The sequence below is a fragment of the Centroberyx affinis genome, unplaced genomic scaffold (genome assembly GCF_046629955.1).
Source record: "Centroberyx affinis isolate AG114_WGS23_722 - 3 ecotype Tasmania unplaced genomic scaffold, CSIRO-AGI_Caff_v1 ptg004852l_1, whole genome shotgun sequence".
In the NCBI taxonomy this organism is placed as follows: Eukaryota; Metazoa; Chordata; class Actinopteri; order Beryciformes; family Berycidae; genus Centroberyx; species Centroberyx affinis.
The window spans coordinates 241,398-263,616 of NW_027282371.1; the positions used below are offsets into that span (position 1 = coordinate 241,398).

Genomic DNA, 22,219 nt, shown 5'->3' on the forward strand with positions numbered 1-22,219 from the left:
TATCACCATGATACTATAATATTCCTGTAGTACTCAACAATGAGTTTATAGTGTTCTTATCATACTTAGCTACAGATAGTCTATAGTTTGTGTTCCCTATGTCCCATGGCATCACTATAATATCCCTATTCCTATGATTTTCCCATGTAGGGAATTGTGTATCTGAGGTAATCTACGCAATAGTAACTTTATAGTGACTTTATCCTACTATGTAGCATTATAATCTCCTATGATATCACTATAATATTCTTATAATATTCCTGTAGAGCCTCTAGAAAAATATTATGGCTTTGCTTTGATATTTGTGTAGTATCCTTCTAAGATGTATTATAGGATTGCTGTAGGGTTTTTTGCGTAAGGGACACACAGACACACACACACACACGCACGCACGCACGCACGCACAGACAAGTGCCGGTGATAAAAAGTCACATTTGTTTCATTCCAGCTTGCTGTTTAAAATCCACAGCGATAAAAGTTTTAAACGTGCAGTGATGGGTTTGGCTCTTGTATTTAACATTATATGGATGCCTAACATTGTTTTTTTTTATTTTTTTATATGAGGGAGAGGCTCATTTTTAATTATTTATATAAGGGTTCAATCTATATGGGTTTTCAAAGGCCATACAGATATTTTTGGATTGAAGCTGGCGATAGCTGATATTTTGTGCCGATATTCAATAACTTTGCAAATTTACAAGGATTTAGTGTTTCCTTAAGAATTTTAAGCCTGCCAGGGTAGAAAAGGTCGTGAAACAGCATTTAGACTATGGGATAATATAACTATCCATTAAACACAGGATACTACTACTACTACTACTACTACTAGTACTACTACTACTACTACTACTAGTAGTAGTATCCCGTGTAGTAGTAGCTACTACTACTACTACTACTAATAATAATAATAATAATAACAACAACAACAACAACAACAACAACAACAACAAAATTCTCCATATGCATGCATGCATACATGTGTGGAATCTGATCAAAATGTCCCATTAGATTCAATTCAGGTTAAGGGTTTCTCATAGACTACCAGTGTATTATTGATCACGTATGCAAATATCAAACAAACTGCATCATACCTATCGTATTGTAGGTGGACGACACTGACTGGCAGATATCAGATTTCAGTAAAAAAAGCCAATATACAAGTTTAACCCGATTTAACCTTAATCACATCAATTCAGGCTACATAGGCCTATCTACTAAATGCATTATGAAATCATGTTTTCTCAATTAGACTTAAGCTGTCAGATGAAAAATGTGTCAGCATCCAGCGTAATCCCATTACATTAAGCAGTGGTAATATGATGGCATGCATATGGTTGCAATCCAACCATGCATCCGAAAAGTAGGGCGCAGTTTTACTCGATGTCCACAAGAGAGAAGCACTGCACTATACAGTATATATCTGACAGATTATACCCACAGTGTTGTCTGTTCCACATTACACATCATGTACTTAAATTATTATTATATTCTTTTACAACAGAGGTATTTCAAACGTTTAACAGAATGTGTTTTGTAATGAAAGATATGAACGTTGTGTGAGTGTACACAGAAGAATGGTATCTGAAAGGCTCCATTTGTTCTTCCGGATAGAAAATTTGCGGTTGCGCCCTCTCTGTTTCTAGTCGGAAACATAAACGGACGGAAACCAAACAGCCACGTAGTAGAAGGCGAAGCGCTCGATAAGGTTAGCGTTTATTGTCTTTTTTACATTTTCCAGAAATTGTCATTCAATGGTTTGCACGTAGGGTTTGTAACATAACTACATGATAGAAGATTATTTGTTGATTATTTTAAAATACTTGAGAAAACGCTCCTTTGTATCGGTGTTGGGGCTTCAAGATCCTAGCTAGTTAGCACGGTTAGCTTGACAGGTCCCGTCGTAAACATGCCTAGCTAGCTAGCGTCGTGAGCTAGTTTAGTTACCTATCTATCCAGCAGTTTATCTACATTTGCCAGCAGCCAGTAAAGATAAACTAAAGACAGACCAGACGCAATGCCAGTACAATAACAACTATCTTTCCCCTTACCCATGACAGTCTGTGCTGTCTTCTGTCCTGTTGACTTAAGCAAGACGGTCTGCAACCCTGCTGAAAAGCGGCTAGTCGAAAAGCTAACGTCAGATAGTTAGCTAGTTACCGGGCTAGCTAGCGCAGTCATTATCGGGTTATCATTAGCTAAGGTGACTGGCTAGCATACGCCAATAAGATCATTTGGAGGCTGCAGCTTTCATGCACAACAGCTCTCTAATCCTGCAACATTGAGTCATCATCCTGCTAGCTAGCCCATACGTTTTGTTTTCGTATGGAGAGAGTCACGCCTAATTCTATTTAAAAAGCTGGCAATGTAATGGGGCCTTGCTTATTGGCAGATAGACACACCACGTAAACATGACTTCAGACTTTTTCTGAATTGTTAGTACCCACTCGTAAATTCGGCATACATGTAAACCACCAAACAACTCCTATTTTAATTAAACTTCAACCGTTAAAATTGGTGCGCCTGATACTCCCAACAATCTTCTTCCATCAAAACAGCGAAGAGTGTGAACTAATCCTAAACGTTGAAATTCAATTTTAATAAGTATACCTTGGTCGATCAGACGTATGCCGAATTTACCAGCAGATCTTACCGATTCATACAGAGTCTAAAGGCATGTTCTACCGGGTATGCACGTTTGTCGCTAAGCAAGGAAACATGCAACTGTCAGATATTTGAATAGCGTTTGGCGTGTCATCTCCATACCAGTATCGGGGCTACTTGCTCGCTAGCCTATATTAAACATGACACAATCTACTTAACCACCAAGTCAGCTTGCTAGCCCTTGCCTGCAGCTTATGTTCAGGTTAGTTAAAGTGAGCGATTTTGTTATGTAACGTTAATACAGGCTAAACCTGGTCTGCTGCCTTGACGAGTTAAAGCTGATATGCATAGCCTAACTGTTTGTGGTGTACCTGGCCGTTACAGATGAGTAGTCCTTGGTTTTATTCTACCATTGGATGTCTAACCTGATCAGGTGTTATTATTTAAATTCAGTCTAATGTTAATATTGAGCTCCCAATTTGATGTTTTCTGTTTTTAGTGCAGTTTTCCTGGACACCTTCAGCCTCTCACCTAGCCTGCCTCTTAAGAAGATGGTTTGAGACATTCTTTCCAAGGGGGCACCAGCAGTACAGTGTCTATTCGATTTCTTAATGGAAATGGATATTAACCACATAGACGCAGAAGAAATGGAGACTAAGGTTCATCAACAAGACATAGGCCTAGTTGTAAAATCCAAAGAGGCCGAAGCTGATACTGTAGACAGTGAAACACAGCTGCTGAAGCAAAAAGGTCTGGAGAAGACAAATACCACAGCAGGGGATGTTCATAATGGTGAGTGTTGACACCACAGCTGCTTACTTGATGGGATATGACTTGATGTGTTAGAAATTATTTCACTTTAAGCCTATTTTTAATACAGCCCCAATAGAATGTGTATGACTGTCCTTATTCTGTATTAAGTTTGTTGCCAAGCCTGCATTTTTATCTGTGAATAAAAGGAGCTGCTTTTGCAGAGTCCTTTCCCTTTTAGGCCTATTATTTCTTTCTAATAACATTAGTATCCTTCCATGCATGACCTGTTTTGGTGGTTACTAGTAGGCCTGAGGCCATCCACCACTCCCTGCTGCATGGCTCTTTGAACTCATGTATGGAATAGCTGGACTGCCCTCTAATTTACCTTCATCAAGGTGCTACTGTGACTTATATTCCAAGGTGCTTAAGCTTTAGGAGAACAAAGTTAGGGCTCTGAAAATGATTGAAAATACCTCTCCCATCTTTGAATAGTCAGTTGCACATGTGGTCCATTTTCCATTCTAGGTATAATGAATTTATTTTTAGGTGTATCTTCTATTTAGAACCATGTTCATACCACTCCCTCACCCTCATGGTCTGTGTTATTTGTATTTGAATATGTTTGCATTGCAAGTTGATCCTGGTAATTGTACTCCTTGATACAAGAGTAGGTGCAGTCATAGGGACACGTGGCTGCTGAATTGTCACAAACTACCTTTTCCAGTTCCTAGAAAAAAAGCTATGTTAGCTTGACAAGGTTGCTTGGCCAGTTTGCCACACAGACAGGGCTTTGCCTAAATGTTGGGTATATCACAATCCACTTTTATTGTGTGGTGAAATACAAACTCAGCAAATGCCTCTAAATCACCAAAGCTGACAAATTTCTCTGGGCTTCTCTTCCGCCTCTCCTATCAGGTCCTGTCAATCCAGATGTGGTGCCAAATGGAGACACAGTGGCAGAGGGTTTGGGCACTGCGGGGGACACCCATCTGAATGGTCCCCTGCCTCCGTCAGCCCCTCCCCAGAGCACCAGCTCCCCTGTCAACCCTCAGACCCAAGAGCCCCCCCCAGGTGTGGCTGCTTTCCCACCCATGATGCTAGAGAAGTCTGAGGGAGCTAGTGCTGAGGTCACGGTTCACAGGGCTGATGCATTGCAGTCGCTCAGACTAAGTATTCCTATGCAGGAGACTGAATTGTGTAAGCATAAACCTATGTGCAGTGAGTGCCCCCTCTATAACCCCCAACCTCCTTTTGCTATGGGATTTTTTGCTTTAGTGGCTGATGTATACCTCCTTTTTTAAACACCCTTGCCTGTGCATTCTCTGTTGAACAGATGGATTCAGTGGGAATTTGATTAAGTTGTTTGAGTCTGCTTCTTTTGTGCAACTCCTCTGAGCATTCAATTGCTTGATTAGGTCTTGGTGTTGGCACTTAATTTAGATCAGTAGTTTGACTAGTGGCTGTGTTTTGGAACTAATCCCTCTGTTATGTCATGTTTTGGTGGTATTTTAATGTCAGGCATAGTTGCCTTGTTCCCAATCATGAAATGCAATGTTGTTAAGCCTGTTGCCAGTATTGGTTCACACTATGGTAAATTTGAGTGGTTATCTCTCCCACGTAGAACATATAGTATTACATGATGAATCCCATACTATCCCATTCAGTGGTACATATTCAAGACTGATCCATTGTGCATCTGTTCGATGTGTTGCTGCAGTCAAGAAGTCCTCATTTAACCTCTTGCCATACTGACGCCTGGTTCCACAACTGGCTGCAGTCATGGCCAAGGTTTTTAATTGTGTGCAAACTAACCAAGCAAATCCCAACAATTATCTGGCGCTCCTGTTTGACCTTAACCTTTAAGCAGAAAAACTGTTGAAGGGACTAACCAGGATGAGAAATTAACACATGCTGCTAAATTTTTTATGTGGCTTGTAAGTTAATCTGCTCTACAAGTCACATTTGCATGTAACCAGTAATTGTTTAGAGGTTCTTTTCTACTTTAAAAATCTAGCTATCTGGTAAAATAGAGAAAGTGACAGGTGCATTTTGGGGCTTATTGGCCACTGTGGCTGTAGAAATGTTAGTTTCCTGCCCTGGGATTAACATAAGGGACTGCCAGTAAGATTCTTTATTATCACTGTTTGAGGACAGGGTTGCATGCAGCTTCACTCTTAACCACCATGTACAAACAATGTCATCCAAGGCTCTGCCTGACCAATGATACAAAGTAAGGCTCATTGCTGGGATTCACCTTTTAACAGTCCAATAAAACCAGGCCTTGTATGACAGTGTTCATGAAGTGCTGTTGTGTGCTGTGCAATATGCAGTAGTGGAGAACATTCCTCTTTTTGTCCTAACATACTTTCCCTGTAGCCAACCAGGAGCCATCACTGGAGATGGAGAATGAGGAGAAGATTCGCCTGGAGGCTCGCCGGCGTCTAGAGGAGCAACTCAAACAGTACAGAGTGCAGAGGCACAAGGAGAGGGTGAGTGGATTGCTGAGGAGAATGCTGAGGCTAAGGCATAGTTTGAACAAGCTATAGCAGCTGAGGCATCATTTCCTTCAAGTTCTCCCAATGAGACTTTGTGGTTTATTTTTTTTATATTTTTTCATATAAACAAAATGCTTTATTCTTTCCCACTGACAGTAATGACCTCTTAAACAAGAGAAATGTGTTCAAGACGGCAGTAGCATGTTAAGTTATAGACAGAACAACAGTAAAAACATTTCATAATTATGTTCAATGTGAGAAACGGTGAGAGGCGAAGCAGCCTATTGGTTTCAGACTCTGCAGTGTGCACAGGCTTGCTGGGCTAGTGAAATACTTTGCACACCAGCACTGCATGATTGTCTGCAGTTGGTCTGAAATATCACATGATTAGTCATGTTGCTTTATGGAAAAACATCTCCATTTGATTTTCTGGTTCATTGCCTTTGTTTATGTCTCTTTGCTAACATCTCATGGTCAGCTCTTCCAAAATGAATCATGGTCAAATCAGTCATGGACTGGTCAAATTCCATCTGAATCATCATATTCCCTCAGCCACCTTTGTTGCTCTTTCATTGCAGGCATTGTTGCCTTTACCAACAAAGTTGAAAAGAGGTCATTGTCACCCCAGTCTGTCTGTTTGTCAGTTTACCAAAAAGTACCAAAAAACGGATTTGGATGAAATTTGATGGACAGATAGGATCCCAAGGATCAGTTGATTTGGGATTTCTGTCATTAGCCCACTATTGTTTTTTTAGCCATAACTATTATGCTGTGTTCAAGTGCTGGTGGGAAGAAAATGGCATTCACATGCCATTTTCTCAGAAAATCAAAGCCAGAAGACATTAAACAAACAAATAGTTATGGAGGCTGAAGCTTTGCGAATTGGAGAATTGGTCCGCATCGGTGGAGGTTTGGGCTTTACTGGGTGCCTTGTAGTTGCTGTCCTCTTGATTTTTATGCGGCGCTGTTTTTGACTGCCTCTGTTTCAGGCAAGTTTGTCTTTGTTGTCATTGTCAGTATACCACCGACAGAACCATGCTTCCTTTATTTGAATATTTAGTGGGGGAAAAGGAGGAGCACTTTCATGGAACCCCAAGCTGGAGGGGTCGTTCAGGGTGGTAGAGGTGATACTGCTAACCTATGTTGTGTTGTGTCATGCTTGGATAGCCAGTGGCACATCTTGTCAGGATACCTAGAATTTATAGCAGCACCCCTGATCCCTTCATGTTCTCTATTTCCAGTCTCACCGCACCACCCCAAAGAGCAGGCCGTTCAGCACTCTGGATCCAGAGCTCATGCTGCATCCTGAGGCTCTGCCCCGGGCCAGTACAGTTGCCATGACCAAGGAGTATTCCTTCCTGAGGACCAGTGTCCCCCGGGGGCCCAAACTGGGCAGCCTGGGCATACCCCCCTCCAAGGAGAGGAAGTCCCGGTCCCCCCGCACCAACAAGATCCACTCCCTTGCTGACTACAAGTCTTCTGAGAATGACGGTGGAGGAGGAGGAGGAGGAGGACGAGATGGAGTAAGGACAGCAGACAACACCATGGGCTCCCTCCAGTCCACCATCAGCTCGGTGTCCACTCTGTCCGAGGTCAGCGTGATGTCAGAGTTCAGCTCCGGCGAACCGGAGGGCCAGCCTGGTGCTTCCCTCCAGGCCGGGGACAACGTCTCAGAGATCGACGGCAGCGAATCGGGAACGAGGCCGGGGAACGACGGAAACGACAGCGACAGTTCATCTTACAGCAGCGTGTCCACCAGGGGGACCTACGGCATGCTCTCTGCGGCCATGGATAGGCAGCGGGGGCCCTACACGGTAGAGGGCAGGGAGATCGCTCCTGAGGCCATGGGTCAGTTCCCCTCTCTGCAGGAGGTGCTGCAGGCAGCCAGTGAGGAGCAGCACCTCCTGGAGCTGGAGCAGCAGAGGGAGGGCACAGCCGAGCCTCGCAGCCGCAGGGACAGTTTCTCCAGCAGGTATTTGTTAATGGCAAATTCTAGTTAATTGATCAGATCAAGAAGAAACATAAACAGTGCCATCACATCGTCATCACACCAAGTAATAGAAACTGAAAGTAACATTATTGTTACTGCTACATTTTAGCCAACATTAGAGTGAGGTAGCACTGTGCTAGTACTAGTTGAGAGCTCTGCAGTGCACAGCAATAGTCTTTTTGCTTAAACATCAAGGACGTTTCTTAAAATGCCATAAAAAATATTGCCTCCAAGGTTATCTTGCGCCACAAGCACGAAAGCTAATGCTGTGCTAACATAACAGATTTACACTTACTGTGAAGATGCTCTGCCATCTTCCACACCGGCATGTTATATTTTACTCAAGCAAACTAGTTTTATTGCAAGTATTGCAAAGACAGGTTAATCTCACAGTGTGCATGTTACTACATTACTACTACATACCTTAAGGTGTTTCCACACTTTGCTGTACTTTAGACTTGTTTGAGGGCTCATCATCCTCACAATTGCTGTGCATCAGCTATTTTCAAAATGCAAACAGTGAGAGAAGATTCTTTAATGACAAATTGACAATGGGAAACGCTATTTGATTCTTCTTTATTATCAACATTGTCGATTTAAGGTTGGTAAACAGCCCAGAAATCAAACCAGATTAGGCCATTGCCTAATTGCTCTCACAGTGCATCTTAAATGTACAATGCAGAATTTATTTGACTGTCTAAATTTTGTTGAGAGAGAAAGGAGCAACACTTTCTTGTTATAGAAAAATAGAAATATGTTTATTTAGCTATAAAAATGTTTGTGTTGCACCTTTCTCCCTCAGCATGCCATTTTGGATTTAAGGTTACACCTCTCCTTTTTGTTAATTGAGCATGGATTTCTTTTTCAACTGTCTAAATTTTGGACATATTCACATTTTTCAATCAAACATTTGAATCAAATTGTAGATGACAAATAAGCTTATTAGAACTTCCTTAGCCAATCAAAATACAGATCTGTTTTACTTCAATGTTTCCAAAAATTACAAATGTAAACTTTTAACAGTCTGAAAATATATATGAAACTTGTGTGTACCAGCTGTCACATACTGTTTTTTTTTTATCATTAGTTTAGAGTGAAAAATATCACATTACCATTATGCAACAAAAGTGCATGTGTCAATTTGTGAAATGTAAACACATTTGGAACGGTAGTCATAGCTGAGGCATTTTGTCAACATTCAGTGAGCTGTTGGCTAACTTTGTAACCATCATTAACTCCTTTAGTTTGCTGTCTAATGCGATCACAACAACAGATATTTTCTGTTACCTCTGTCTTTAATAAACACAGAAATGTCAGACATTAGAGTTTAACTCAATGGTGAGTGTGGTAGAATCTGATGCATGTCTCCAGTGATGACAGAGTGATGTGTGGGTGACTGGACTTTGTTGCCTGTTGGTTTTGTAATGTCAAACCTGCATGTTAAACCAACAGTCGCCTGTACAGTCAAATAATATTGATTATATTTCCTCCAGTGTTTCTTTGGAGAGTTCAGTGATGGGCCATGATGAAATGCTCCAGGTGTTGAAGGAGAAAATGAGACTGGAGGGCCAGCTGGAATCCTTGTCATCTGAGGCCAATCAGGTTAAGCAATATACTGATTTCTGTTATCATAGTTCTGTTCCTTACACACAAAGCACCCCTACACATCAGACCTACTTACAGCTGGCTATCAGGAAATGATATCTAGAGGTACTGTACTGGCTATTCATATGTACTAAAACCAAGGAAAGCGGAATCAAAAGTATTAAAGTCTTATCTTAACAGACTAAATTCTTAAACTGGGCTCACAGGATCTCTGCTAATTAGTTGCTGATACAATTCAGTTTCTGAACTGCTGCATGGGCTGATTCAAGTCGGCAGTATCAGCTGCCAAACTGCAACATCAAATCCTGTGTATTTGTAGATGCTAACCCAAGGGCATGTTTACTGAGAAATCTACGGAGTATGGGCTAATCCTATTTAGAAAAGCAAATGGCTAGTACAAATCTTACACAGGAAATGGTTTACTTTATTACACTATGAAATGCGTTTTTGTCTACTACAGATGTGAAAATGAAGATTTATCATATTAGAACCAGCATATTATTTGTATCTTGTATCGTTTTTTTCAGGCACTGAAGTCTTTCACTCTAGTATAAGCTAATGAGGCATTACTTGCTGCAGGCAGCCAGTGAGGAGCAGCACCTCCTGGAGCTGGAGCAGGCATTAGTCTAATTATCACTACTTTAGTGAAGCAAGTACAAGTACAGTGCCTCTCTATTAAGTTAATGTTGTCAGTGCTAGTTGAAGGAGCACAATGTGCTGTGTCAGAGGTGCAGTCAGTTATAGTCATTGTAGTTCACTAACATGCCTGCAGTGCTTGACAGCATTAAATCTTTAGAAATATTTAATTTTTTAATACAACATAGACAATAAATGCAAGGTTTGAACACTAGCTTTGAACACCAGCTTTTCACACCACCCAAAATGAATTAAAAAAAATTGTGGTGGCTGTTAATTTACCTGGGCAAGCCGCCCAGAATAATAGAATAGTAGCGCTGACCAGACCGTCTCATCCTCCAGGCTCTCAAGGAGAAGACGGAGCTGCAGGCCCAACTGGCCACAGTGAACGCGCAACTGCAGGCTCAGATGGAGCAGGCTCGGGCCAGCCAGGAGAAGCAGAGCGCCCTCTCCGCGGAGGTTGGCACCCTGCGGCAGAACAGCAGCCAGCTGGAGAAGGCCATGGTGGAGCTCCAGGGAAGCCTGGAGAGCAAGAACGCCAGTCTGGCTTCCCTTGGCAATGACCTGCAGGTGGCTGAGGAGCAGTACAACAGGCTGATGGGGAAGGTGGAAGAGATGCAAAAGGCTGTCACCTCCAGGGACAATACTGGTGAGTGATGCAGACCCAGAAGGCTGGTGAAATTTCCCATGGAACGGCTTGTATGATGCTCTGGCAATTTGTAATTCACACTAAAATGCTCTTGTTTTTATACAGTTTGCAGATACACCCCATGGTGTCAGTGTGACTTGGATTTAGGTCTTTCGAATGACATGACATATTTTTGGTCTTATACTTCTGCAGTCCAGGAGTTGCGTCAGCAGATGGGTGGTCTCCAGAGCCAGCTTCAGCAGATTCAGTTGGAGCGCAGCACCCTGCAGAGCCGACTGAAGACCTCCCAGGCTGAGATTGACTCACTCCAGCAGGTCAGACAGTGGTACCAGCAGCAGCTAGCACTGGCCCAGGAGGCGAGAGTACGGCTGCAGAGCGAAATGGCTAACATGCAGGTAAGGATATTGCTGAGACGGGTGGTTTTGTCTCATTGGGGCTTGGCAGTTGATGGATAATAGAGTCGACTTGTGACAGACATGACATGCTACTGAGTTGACATGTTTTTTTTGCTTTTCTCAGGCTGGAAAGATGACACAGATTGGCGTCCTGGAACATCTGAAGCTGGAGAACGTGACATTATCCCACCAACTCACTGAGACCCAACACCGCTCCATCAAAGAGAAGGAGCGTATTGCTGTTCAGCTGCAGAGCATTGAGGTATGTTCTCTAAAATCACTTCCTGAATATGGCATCATCAGGTTTGGACGTAAAGAGTGTTGAGGTATATTCTCTAAAATCCCTTTCTGAATATGGTGTTAAAGAGTTTATTTTCAAAACTCTATATATCCATTTAGGAAACAAGCGGCACCTGAAGGTTGTTCAATATACCTCTAAAATACAGAGGATGCTGTCCTTAAGGACATGATTGCTTTAATTAACTTTAATTAAAAACAATCCCTTAAAAATCACCATAATTTGTTTTAACATTGTGCTGTCAATAATTTCTGCATGAGTAGGTGTCATCTGTTTTCAAAAATGGTGGATATTATATTTTAAAAATGAAACTGGCATGTTTTTCAACGTATGACTTTTACTGTCTGTGATGTAGGCTGACATGATGACCCAGGAGGCAGCTTACCAGCAGATCCAGGATGCCAAGACCATGGTGGAGGACGATCTGCAGCACAAACTGGAGGAGTTTGAGGAAGAGCACGAGCGCTTACTGAAACTGGCCAACACAGCCAGCACTCTAGAAAGGGAATTAGAGCAGGTAATCACTCTAAATGGCTGTTAATTCTGATGCTGCTATTTTGCCATTTTGCCATCCATACGTTTTCATTCATTCATTCCTACTTAACATGTTTTAGTGTTGAAATTGTTACTTTTTTTTCTGTCTTTTTTCCACCTTGTATGGACAGTAAAATTCTCATTCTATTCTATTGCCCTCCCTCTGCCTCCCCCAGGTGAAGTTTACCCTTTCCCAGAAGGACGTGCAGCTGGAGTCCCTCCAGAGGGAGCATCTGGAGCTGATGCGTCAGCTGACTGCCACTCAGGAGAGCCTGCACACCAAAGAGCAGTCCATCAACCAGCTAGAGGCCCAATACCTGGAGCTGGAGGCCCAGCTGGCCGAGCTGCAGACGGAGAGCAGCGCCAAGGACGACAACATCCAGTACCTCCAGAACGAGAAGATTGTCCTGGAGGTGGCGCTGCAGGCGGCCCGGGCCGACAAGAGCCAGCTGGACGAGGGCGCCGAGCGGCTGGGCGAGGATGTGCTGGTGACCGCGGATGTCCTGGATCAGCTCAGACAGGAAGTCCAGGTCAAAGCCTCTCAGGTAGGAGACTGGTGCCAGGAGGAAAGTGTGTAGTGGTGTACCCCGATTCTGCCACGGGAGTCGAATGGAGTTGATGACTAATTTTGACAGTGTTCAAAATGTATTTTATTTGCTGATTTCGATTATAGTGTCTGCTAGAGGCTTGGCTCATGGATGGCCTGGGCGGAGGGGGGAGCTGATAATTTGTTTGTTTATCATTAAGTGGTATTTTTGGAAATGATACATCTCACCACTGCCTTCCAGAATTTCCAAAATTGCAGTAATTACCTCAAGGGGGTCACTACAATTAGAGGTCAAAACATATTTATAGACATATTTATCGATTGGGCCAGAGTGGGGCTGCATCAGTCGTGGCTTTCTTTTTAACGTTTTTATGGGATTTCTATCATTGTGAACATTCTTTTTAGCATTCCTTTCAGCTATATCAGTAATAGATTTGTTTTGAAATTTAAGAATTAAAATTAATTCTACGGCATTTTGCCTCTGAATCATCAACATTGTCCTTAACTCTCAGGAGTGCACGGGTTTACTCCTTTAGGGTCGCCTCCCCATCACTAGATTTACGTAAGTAGTAAAGTTGTTGAGAAGGTAGTAAATAACTATGGGCTTTTGCTTTATTTTAGATCGAAACTCTACAACAGGAAAACAGCACCCTAAAGAAACAAGCTCAGAAACTGAAAGAGCAGTTCCAACAACAGAAGGTGAGTGATCTCTCTCTCTCCTTCTCTAACCTTTGCCAGGGTTTCTGCGCTAGTCTGGAAAGAATGGAAAAGAACTGAAGGTGATTTTGACAATTTCTAGGTCTTTAAAAGTATAGAAAAAAATATGAACCTAAATCAAAAATATGAAATGGATAGACAGTTACTTTTATAGTCAAGATAAAAAAAATACGAAATAATAGATTGGTGCAGTTGTGGAGACACGGTGCTCAGCCCCTTCCTCCTGGGTGAAGTTAGAGGGGCAAGAGAGAAGAGTAGTTTCTGCGTACATTACAAAACACTCCTCCGCAATCTCCCAGCTGGCTAAGGCTGATGCAGTTTTGGGCGGATGTATTGTAGAGCCAGATGGCAGTCAGCGCAAATGAACGCCCAAAGCACTGCTCGACACGCCTCGATGGATTGAGCAACGGTAGAAGCTGCTCAGTTGCAATGACAGCCTGTCATGAAGAGGGAGGAGGTTATTGACAGAATGACAGACATATCTATTGTAGTTTATCTCTTCGCATGCTCGAGTTTTCAAAGACCCCTTTTACGCCTGGCATTAACATGCATTCTGGGCAATCAGATTGGATTCCAACAGAGCAAAAATGCATAAAATCCAGGTGTGTATGCACTGTAGATGCATATGATCAAATCACGCAGTACCTCCTGAATGGCCTCCAATAGCCTTAAGTTTGCTCCTACTAGTTATATAGACTATAACCTTTACCCAACCATAACTGTGTGAAGCCTACCCCACTCAAGCCTAGAGATGATTCAGTGTAGGATTCAAATCCTGCCACAACCCTCTCTCTTGTATCTCTGCTACGCTGTCAAATCTCCCAGTCTGCCAGTGCCTACTGTCTGACTCAAGACAAACACCAAGGAGACTGCCCACTCTCCTTGGTGGGCATTTCCTCCCTGTAGACCAGAGGAAAACCATGCGATTGACTTCACAGGTGATGGTGGAAGCCTACCGCCGGGACGCCGCCTCCAAAGACCAGCTGATCAACGAGCTCAAGTCCACCAAAAAGCGTCTGGCGGCAGAGGTGAAGGACCTGAAGCAGGAGCTGCTGGGCGTCCAGGGGGAGAAGCAGAAGGCGGAGCTGGAGCAGGCCCGGCTGCAGAAGGAGGTGGTGAGGGTCCAGGAGCAGATGAGCAGCCTGGAGGCCCACCTGCAGGCCGTTCAGAAAGAAAGGGATCAGCTGGAGACCCAGATACAGGTAATAATAATCATCATAATCATAATAAACTTCATTTGTTTGGTACTCACTATTTTTTTTTTAAACAGACTTACAAAATACAAAATAATTTAACAATCAATTATAAGCAAACATCACACTCATGAAATAAATTAAAACAACTAAAAAGAAGAAGATGACAAAAGATAAGAAGAGGGTAAAGACAATAGAATACCATAAATACTAGGAAAAAAGACATCACATTAAAGTAAGAGTATAAAAATATGTTTTTAAGTAGTGGTTTAAAGTTGATAATGATTCTGCTACCCCAAGCTCCTCAGGCAGATCGTTCCAAAGCCACTAGTACACTTTATGAACAAAAAAAAAACCTTCTCACACGCACACTTAACAGATTTCCAGGCAGAAGTACCACAGAAAATGAGGAAAATATGTCCATAAAGTCCATGTGGCCATGCATGAGTTTTTGAAGGCCAATACCAATATTTTTGGAGTGAAGCTGTTGATAGCCACTATTTTGCACCAATATTCAATATCTTTAAATTTGGCCATTTTCTTGCCACAAAAATGTCAAGGATTCAGTATTCTCCACCAAAAGAATTTTATTTTTAGTAGGGTGGAAAAGCCTCTGAAATGGCATGTAGTCCATGACACACAAAAAATGAAACTGAAACCCAAATGAAAGTCTTTTAGGTGGGTGATAATTTATGTGTAGTTCATGTGTCCATTTCATATCTCATGTTTAAATAACTTGGTAGGTACTATCTGCAGCCAGAGATGACTTATTTCTGTAAAACTTTCAATAGGATCTCCAACAAGAAAGACTAGCTTTGGTCGGGGAGGAACCTCCACTATATAAGCAGTCAAGGCCAATATCAGCCCAATATATCGGTCTAACCCTAGCACAGACATTACTCATCAGTTTAATCTTGCTTTAGGTTTAAGTACATGGAGTTTGGTTTGCTGTCAGCCATTTTGTGTGAAGCTTGTTGTAAAGTGGGCCGCTTGGTCTGCCTCCCTCCCCAGTCTCTACAGTTTGACCAGAGCCAGCTAGCAGCCGTGACGGAGGAGAACGAGGGGCTGAGGAAGCAGGTGGAGCAAATGCAGGGCGACGCCAAAAAGTGAGTCATGTACTCCACAGACTTTTGGGAGCTAGAACGATTCCCACAGCGATGGCTTGGACCAAACCACATTCATGATGAATATCTCCCTTGTTGTCAAGTCTAGTTTATAAATACAACTATACGGCATTGCTTGTACAGCTTCTGATCTGCATATATTTCTGTACATTCTCTGCATGTGAGTCACTATATAGGCTATCTTTGGAGTCATTTCTGTACATTTGCCAGCTCCATCAATGAATATGTTCCGACAATGATAGTGAACAGACAGTAATGCACAGGCACCCTTGCACATTACTTTTTCTGTACTTGTGGAACATCTGTCTGGAGTTTTTGGTAAGCAAATCCATGTCAGCATGTTCTGTACATGTTATCTACATCTGTAAATTGAATATATTTTACAAGTTAGGTAGTTTTTTGCCACGCACGTCTGCACACCTGCACACCTGCATTTTCTATACCAATGTATGGCCTTCTGTAGAACTGGTATTGTGAATATAGACACAATTCATATTATTTTTGCTGCTGCACCAACCCAATTTCCCCACGGGGATCCTTAGTTTCACCCCGTCTTATAATTCTTATCTGCTTCGAACAGGGCCATCTCGGAGCAGAAGGTGCGCATGAAGCGCCTGGGGACAGATTTGACCAGCGCGCAGAAGGAGATGAAGGCCAAACACAAGGCCTACGAGAACGCCGTGGGCATCCTGAGCAGGAGGCTCCAGGAGGCCCTGACTGACAAAGAGACAACCGAGGCAGAGCTGGTCAAACTCAAGGCCCAGGTGTCAGACGGGGGAAACAGCCAGGCCCTACAGGTAAGGCAGCACTTTCCCCAACTTACACCATTTTAATAGGATGCCTTGACAAGTTTCAGTTGGTTTTGCAACAAATATACTGTAAGTATAAGGCAATTGGCATAAGAAAAATAATAATTATCATCATCACAACTCACCATCAATCATTTGACATCATGATCAGCAAACAATCATGGCCTTTCTCCTCCTCCTACCAACGATTAGGAGGCCTAAGGCAGTAGGGATGATTTGGTCGTAATAATAATTTACACTTTGTCCCAGGCTCATATATCTTCGTAAGTGATCATTGTAGACACAGGCATATTTGTTCCAACTATATTCAGGGTGCTGTGGCTTTCACCCTTGCACTTCTTAGCGTTGGTTGCTTATAATGTTGACGATCTTGGAATTAAAAGTTATTCTACTGTTGTACTCATTGTACTTCATTCAGGAGAAGAGCGCCTGCCGAGTGACTAAAATGTAGTGGAATATAATATGTGTTTATCTGTCATCCAGGAGAAGATTGAGGCTCTGCAGACTGAACTGCAGGCCGTGAGCCACAGCAAGACCATGCTGGAGAAGGAGCTGCAGGAGGTGATCACCATCACCTCCACAGAGCTGGAGGAGTACCAGGAGAAGGTCCTGGAGCTGGAGGATGAGGTATGCTATATGATTAAGATGTTAGTGTGTGTGTGTGTGTGTGTGTTTTCTTTTGGGGATTTCAGCCTTTTGGACACATAACTGCTATTCATTTCTAATGGGAGATCACTGTTTTCTTGCTTTTATCCATTTTTGTGTTCCTGATCACAACCCTGTATTAGCAGTAAATTTACACTTCTGTTGTCACTCCATTCAAGTGTTTTTTAGATTAATTATATGAATCAAAATTGAATTCACAGCTTCAAGAGTCGCGATGCTTCAAGAGGCGGATTCGGAAGTTGGAGGATGCCAACAAGAAGCTAGCACTAGAGCTGGAACATGAAAAAGGGAAATTGGCTGGCCTGGGACAGTCCCACAATGCACTGCGGGAGCATTCCAACGTTTTGGAGACTGCCTTAGCTAAGAGAGAGGCAGATCTTGTCCAACTCAACTTACAGGTGAAAATCATTTTACATTTCCGTTTCTTCCATTTTTCCTGTGGTAAAATGTTATTCAGATTATGGAAAATGAATTTGATCATTTTCAGGGTCTTGAAAAATTTTAGAAATGTACAAAGTGTGCAAGGGAATAGAGGTGGGAAATTGTTCATCCTGATACTAGTATTTGACTACACATATTATATAGTTGTAGAAACCTCGTCCTTTCACCATTGTAATGCCTGCTGAAGAATAAACTTAAGCGTGAAAGAGTGAAATCATCTGGTTAATATTGCCCTACCAGTATTGGCATGCATAATATTGAACATCAACCAAAACCTTCAAATCCAGTCAAGACCTAATATTGACCCTTTTGCGTTCTCACTTATTCTCTTCTTCAGGTTCAAGCTGTCTTGAAACGCAAAGAGGAGGAGGACCAGCAGATGAAGCAGGTGGTACACACTCTACAGCTCGCCTTGGAAAAGGAGAAGACCAAAGTCAAGGACCTCAAAGAACAGGTAGGAGCTCACAGCCCAACATAAGAACGCAGTACGTTCTTTTACATATTTTAAGTATTTCTTTATAGAGCTGCTGAACCTTGAGCCTTTATTTGAGCCTTTATTTGGGTTGTATTTGGCTTTCCAAAAATAAGTTTTAGCCCTCCGAAGGATTCCAATGAGTATTTTAATGTTGTTTAAATATATTTGAGTAGTTATTTTGAGATCACTTGCTTATTGCAATATTATTAATGATGCAAGACTTGGGAAGTTGTTACTTGATTGTTACATTGCTTACTCTATGTCCATTAGCATTTGTTTGGCCTGTGGCCCACCAGCAGTGTTATTTTTGGGAATTTGGCCCTCTGTTCTACACCTGGAGTTTTCAGCAGCGTAATGAGGTAATGTGTCCTTCAGGTGGCAGCAGCAAAGGCTGAGGCAGCCCACAATAGGCGGCACTACAGGGCAGCCATGCTGGAGCTGAGTGAGATCAAGAAGGACCTGCAAGCCAAAGAGGAGCTGGTCAAAGCCCTGCAGAGTGAAGCCCACAAACTACAGTACGTGTAACTTGCCTGTTAAAAGAATACCGTGACTTTTTAACCAATAACCAAATCTTTGATTATCTAATTACCTCTAACCAAAGACCTTTTCAGTATCATATGTGCACACATTGTAGCATGGGTGATCCCAGTATTAGTGCCATGCTCTGTCCACAGTAGCACATCTTACGACTCCTCACTTGTTATTTGAATCGTCTTCTCTGCAGGGCTCAGGATGAGCAGCACTCTCAGGAGGTGTCCAGGTTCCAAGAGGAGTTGGCCGAGGCCCACTCTCAGCTCCAGATCCTCCAGAAACAACTGGACGAGGAACTGGGCAAGCAGCCCCTCACCAACCAAGAGGTAGGGACTCTGAACTAGGGTTAGACTGAAATATTGTGCTGATATTAGCCTTTTATTTAGAAATCACATATCGGCCAGTCAGTGTCATCCACCTCTCATATGAAGTGGCTTGTTTTTCGCATGCAAATAGTCAAATATAAAGACAATGAATATCTGCCCAAGCCCTGCTCTGAACCATCCCATATTGTTACTGGAGAACAAACATCTGTGACGCTGATGCCTGACAATCTGCTTCCTCAGGTTGAGGACCTGAAGTGGGAGGTGGAGCAGAGGCAGAGGGACATCGAGGCCCAGAGGCAGCAGCTGGAGATGATGGAGCAGTGCAACCAGAGGGAGCTGGACAACCTACAGACAGCTCTGCAGGCAAATATTAACTCCATTTTAAAATATACACAACTGTACACAAAGGTCCCCTGACGAGTAGGGCTGCATTTCATACAGTCAACTAAATATGATAACCAAAACTTAACGCTAAACTTGTGAAGTTATGCCTCCAGCAGAGGAGCACATGAAGTAGTCCCAACCTTGAGAGGCAAAACAAATAAACACATGCTAAAACAGAACAGTAAAAGTTACTGTTCTGTTTTAGCATGTATTTACTTGTTTGTTTATTTTCCCCTCTCTTCCATCACTTTTTGTGCTGCCAGAAAAGAAGGCACCAGACTAAGCTGATTAGTGGCTGAAAATGAACACATTGGCGCACTCATGTGGTAGAACAATGTAATACATCTTCTTTGTACTGTGCAGTCCCTGCTACTGTATATACCTGTACCACAATTATTTTGGCTACCGTTCTAACCATAACTAATTGTGACTGAATTCTTAATATATCCATGGTTTTTCTTTCTCTCCAAGGCAAATTGCACTTGGAGAGTGCTGGCAAATCGGAATATATACAGTAGATTATTCAAAAGCAGACATCGTTTGTCTACTGCCAAGCTTTGTTGATGCAACTTTAAGGGAAAATACATTACAGGAAATTTTGGAGCAGTATCTGTTAAAAAGATTGAGAATATCCATCACTACGTTGACTCCCAAGCTGCACATGTGCTCCTCTTAGATTTCTAGGTTGTATGAACTGATTGCAATGATTGATTTTCTCTGCTTCCTTGACTGCTGTTAGTTATATACCTATATATCTATATATCTATCATGAACGTAACTAGGAACTTTTCTGTCTGTCTCAGAACATCAAGGTGGAGCTGGAGTCGGTGCAGGAGGACCTGAGTGGCACCAGGAAGGACAAGTTCATGCTGCAGGCCAAGGTGGGCGAGCTGAGAAACAGCATGAAGACGGTCCTGCTGCAGAACCAGCAGCTCAAACTGGACCTCAAACAGAACCGTCTGAGGAAGGTAAGGCAATGTTTATTTTTTTTATGTTGTTTTTTTTATGTTGATGTGGTGGAAAGGCCTCTGAAAGAACACTGAAACTAGGGTTAGACTGATATAACGGTTTGCCGATATGTCAGACCATAATTGGTCTGACATAGTTTGATTGCATGTTTACTGTATAACTGATCAATAACTGGTTACCTATATGAAGCCCTTAACCTGGATTGATTCTAATGCAACAATTTATTGGATTCCATAGTATGTGTGAATATGTTATCGTTATCATTATCATTATCATTATCATTATTATTATTATTATCCTTGGTAAGAGTGGAGTTTTAGTGTTGGTCTAAATGCTGTTTCAGAGGCTTTTCCCACCCTGCCAAGAAATGTCTGTGGGGACCACTGAATACTTGTGATTCATTACAATTTTTGTTTTGGCATGTCAATTGTTGTTGGATATCTGCTCAAAATATTGGCTATCAGCAGATTCAATTCAAAAACATCAGTATTGGTGTGATATTGCTCTTCATGAGGCACTTCCAATGTAACGTTTATATTTGACGCTCAAAGTAACTGAAAATAGTAAGTGTGTTAGTTTTCTTAGGATTTCACACTGAAAACAATGACTACTGACTGCTGTCTTGTTACTTTGCAACTGGCTCTCATTCATGTCCATGAGTAATGCTCACAAAGCTAACACCGTCTCTCTAGAGTGGCTAAATGACCAACCGTAAATCATTTACCCAAATAACAAATGCCTGCTGAAGATAAATGCTAAAATGACTAAATGTATCCCTATACTAATGGTGTTGTTGTATGGAGCAGCAGCGTATGGAGTTGAAAAGCGAGGGGAACCCGTCCAACCCAGTGACGCCAGTGAAGATCCCAGACTGCCCAGTGCCTGCCTCCCTGCTGGACGAGCTGCTGAAACCCTCAGCCCTCCGTCAACAAGGAGCCCCTCAACAACCTACACAACTGTCTACGGCAGCTCAAGTAAGACGGCCTTAAATTGAGTGAGAGTGTTCAGCAATCACGTAGCATCCAAACGTCTGAGGATAAGGTTCACTACCGTATTGTTTTCCCTCAGGGAGGAGATGGACAGCCTCCAGAAGCAGATGGAGGAACACACAGTAACGGTACACGAGTCCATGAGCTCATGGACCAACGCAGAGGAGGAATTGGCTCAACTGGGGGTCCGGAACGACGTCTCCAAATCGCCGACGCCGCTCAACAACAAGGTGGAGGAGAACAACAACCCAGCAGAGCCCGAGGCGGAGCCATCATAACGCTGGAACTTTTCTCAGGCCAATGGAGGGAGAGTGGAGTTTTATCCACAAGGGCACTTTTTTAGCCTCCCTAGCCCGTTATTATTTCCTTTTCTCTTTTCTTAACGATTGCTGCCAACATTTGGCGTTCTCCCATCAGCACAGAAGTGCTTGCATAAAGTAATACTTTATATACCATAGCTTTATTCTTTACTCTTTATTTGAGGGTTGTCTATGTTTTCGTTATGCTGTTCATTGTCATATTTATTTATTTACAGTTCAAGAATTACAACCCCCTCATCTGACAGGCTGTCTAAGAAGCTTCCCCATCTTCAGTTTTGTTGTCATAGATGCAGTTAAGGTCTAGTTGTTAAACTTTTCCAGTACGCTGGTTTTCCCCCGTTAGGCGGTTTTGCTCACTCATAGGTAATTAATCATCCTCCTCCTGGGAATATCGAATCAGTGGCTTTGATGCTGCTAGAAAATGGCCGTCATTATATTAAGCAGTGTTCTTGGTGACAGAAAAGAGAGCGAACCCCCCCACCCCACCACCACCACCACCGCACCGCCTATGAACTGTTCTTCCATTTCCTTGTGCCTGTGTAGGAGTGAAGTCACTCATCTAGGTGGTCAAATATTCACACGGTCTCTAAGCAGTTTGTGATGAAACTCCATTGAACTTCAAGTCATGCACAATTGTGGTCAGTTACTTTTATTGCCTCTTGTTAAAATGCAGTGTTTCTTTTCTTAAGCTTGCTCTAATCATATCATCTTTGGTTCTTAAACTCTATGAAAACGGTGTGTGTTTGTCTGGCTTGGACTGCAGTAATGTGTA

The 22,219-nt window shown here is 42.5% G+C and overlaps 1 protein-coding gene across 1 annotated transcript; it reads left to right on the forward strand.

Moving 5' to 3' along the window:
• Positions 1–1,658: 1,658 nt before the first annotated feature.
• LOC139666180 (golgin subfamily A member 3-like) lies at positions 1,659–22,202 on the forward strand. The gene is given in 25 exon segments (XM_071545310.1): positions 1,659–1,705; positions 3,101–3,393; positions 4,270–4,551; positions 5,731–5,843; positions 7,091–7,821; positions 9,333–9,441; positions 10,423–10,729; positions 10,922–11,124; positions 11,249–11,386; positions 11,778–11,939; positions 12,133–12,501; positions 13,125–13,202; positions 14,159–14,422; positions 15,425–15,519; positions 16,118–16,334; positions 16,830–16,973; positions 17,213–17,410; positions 17,791–17,907; positions 18,304–18,443; positions 18,653–18,785; positions 19,026–19,148; positions 19,973–20,137; positions 20,945–21,058; positions 21,060–21,112; positions 21,207–22,202. Coding segments are annotated over 24 exon segments (4,635 nt in total). The 5' UTR covers positions 1,659–1,705; positions 3,101–3,212; the 3' UTR covers positions 21,406–22,202.
• Positions 22,203–22,219: the final 17 nt, after the last annotated feature.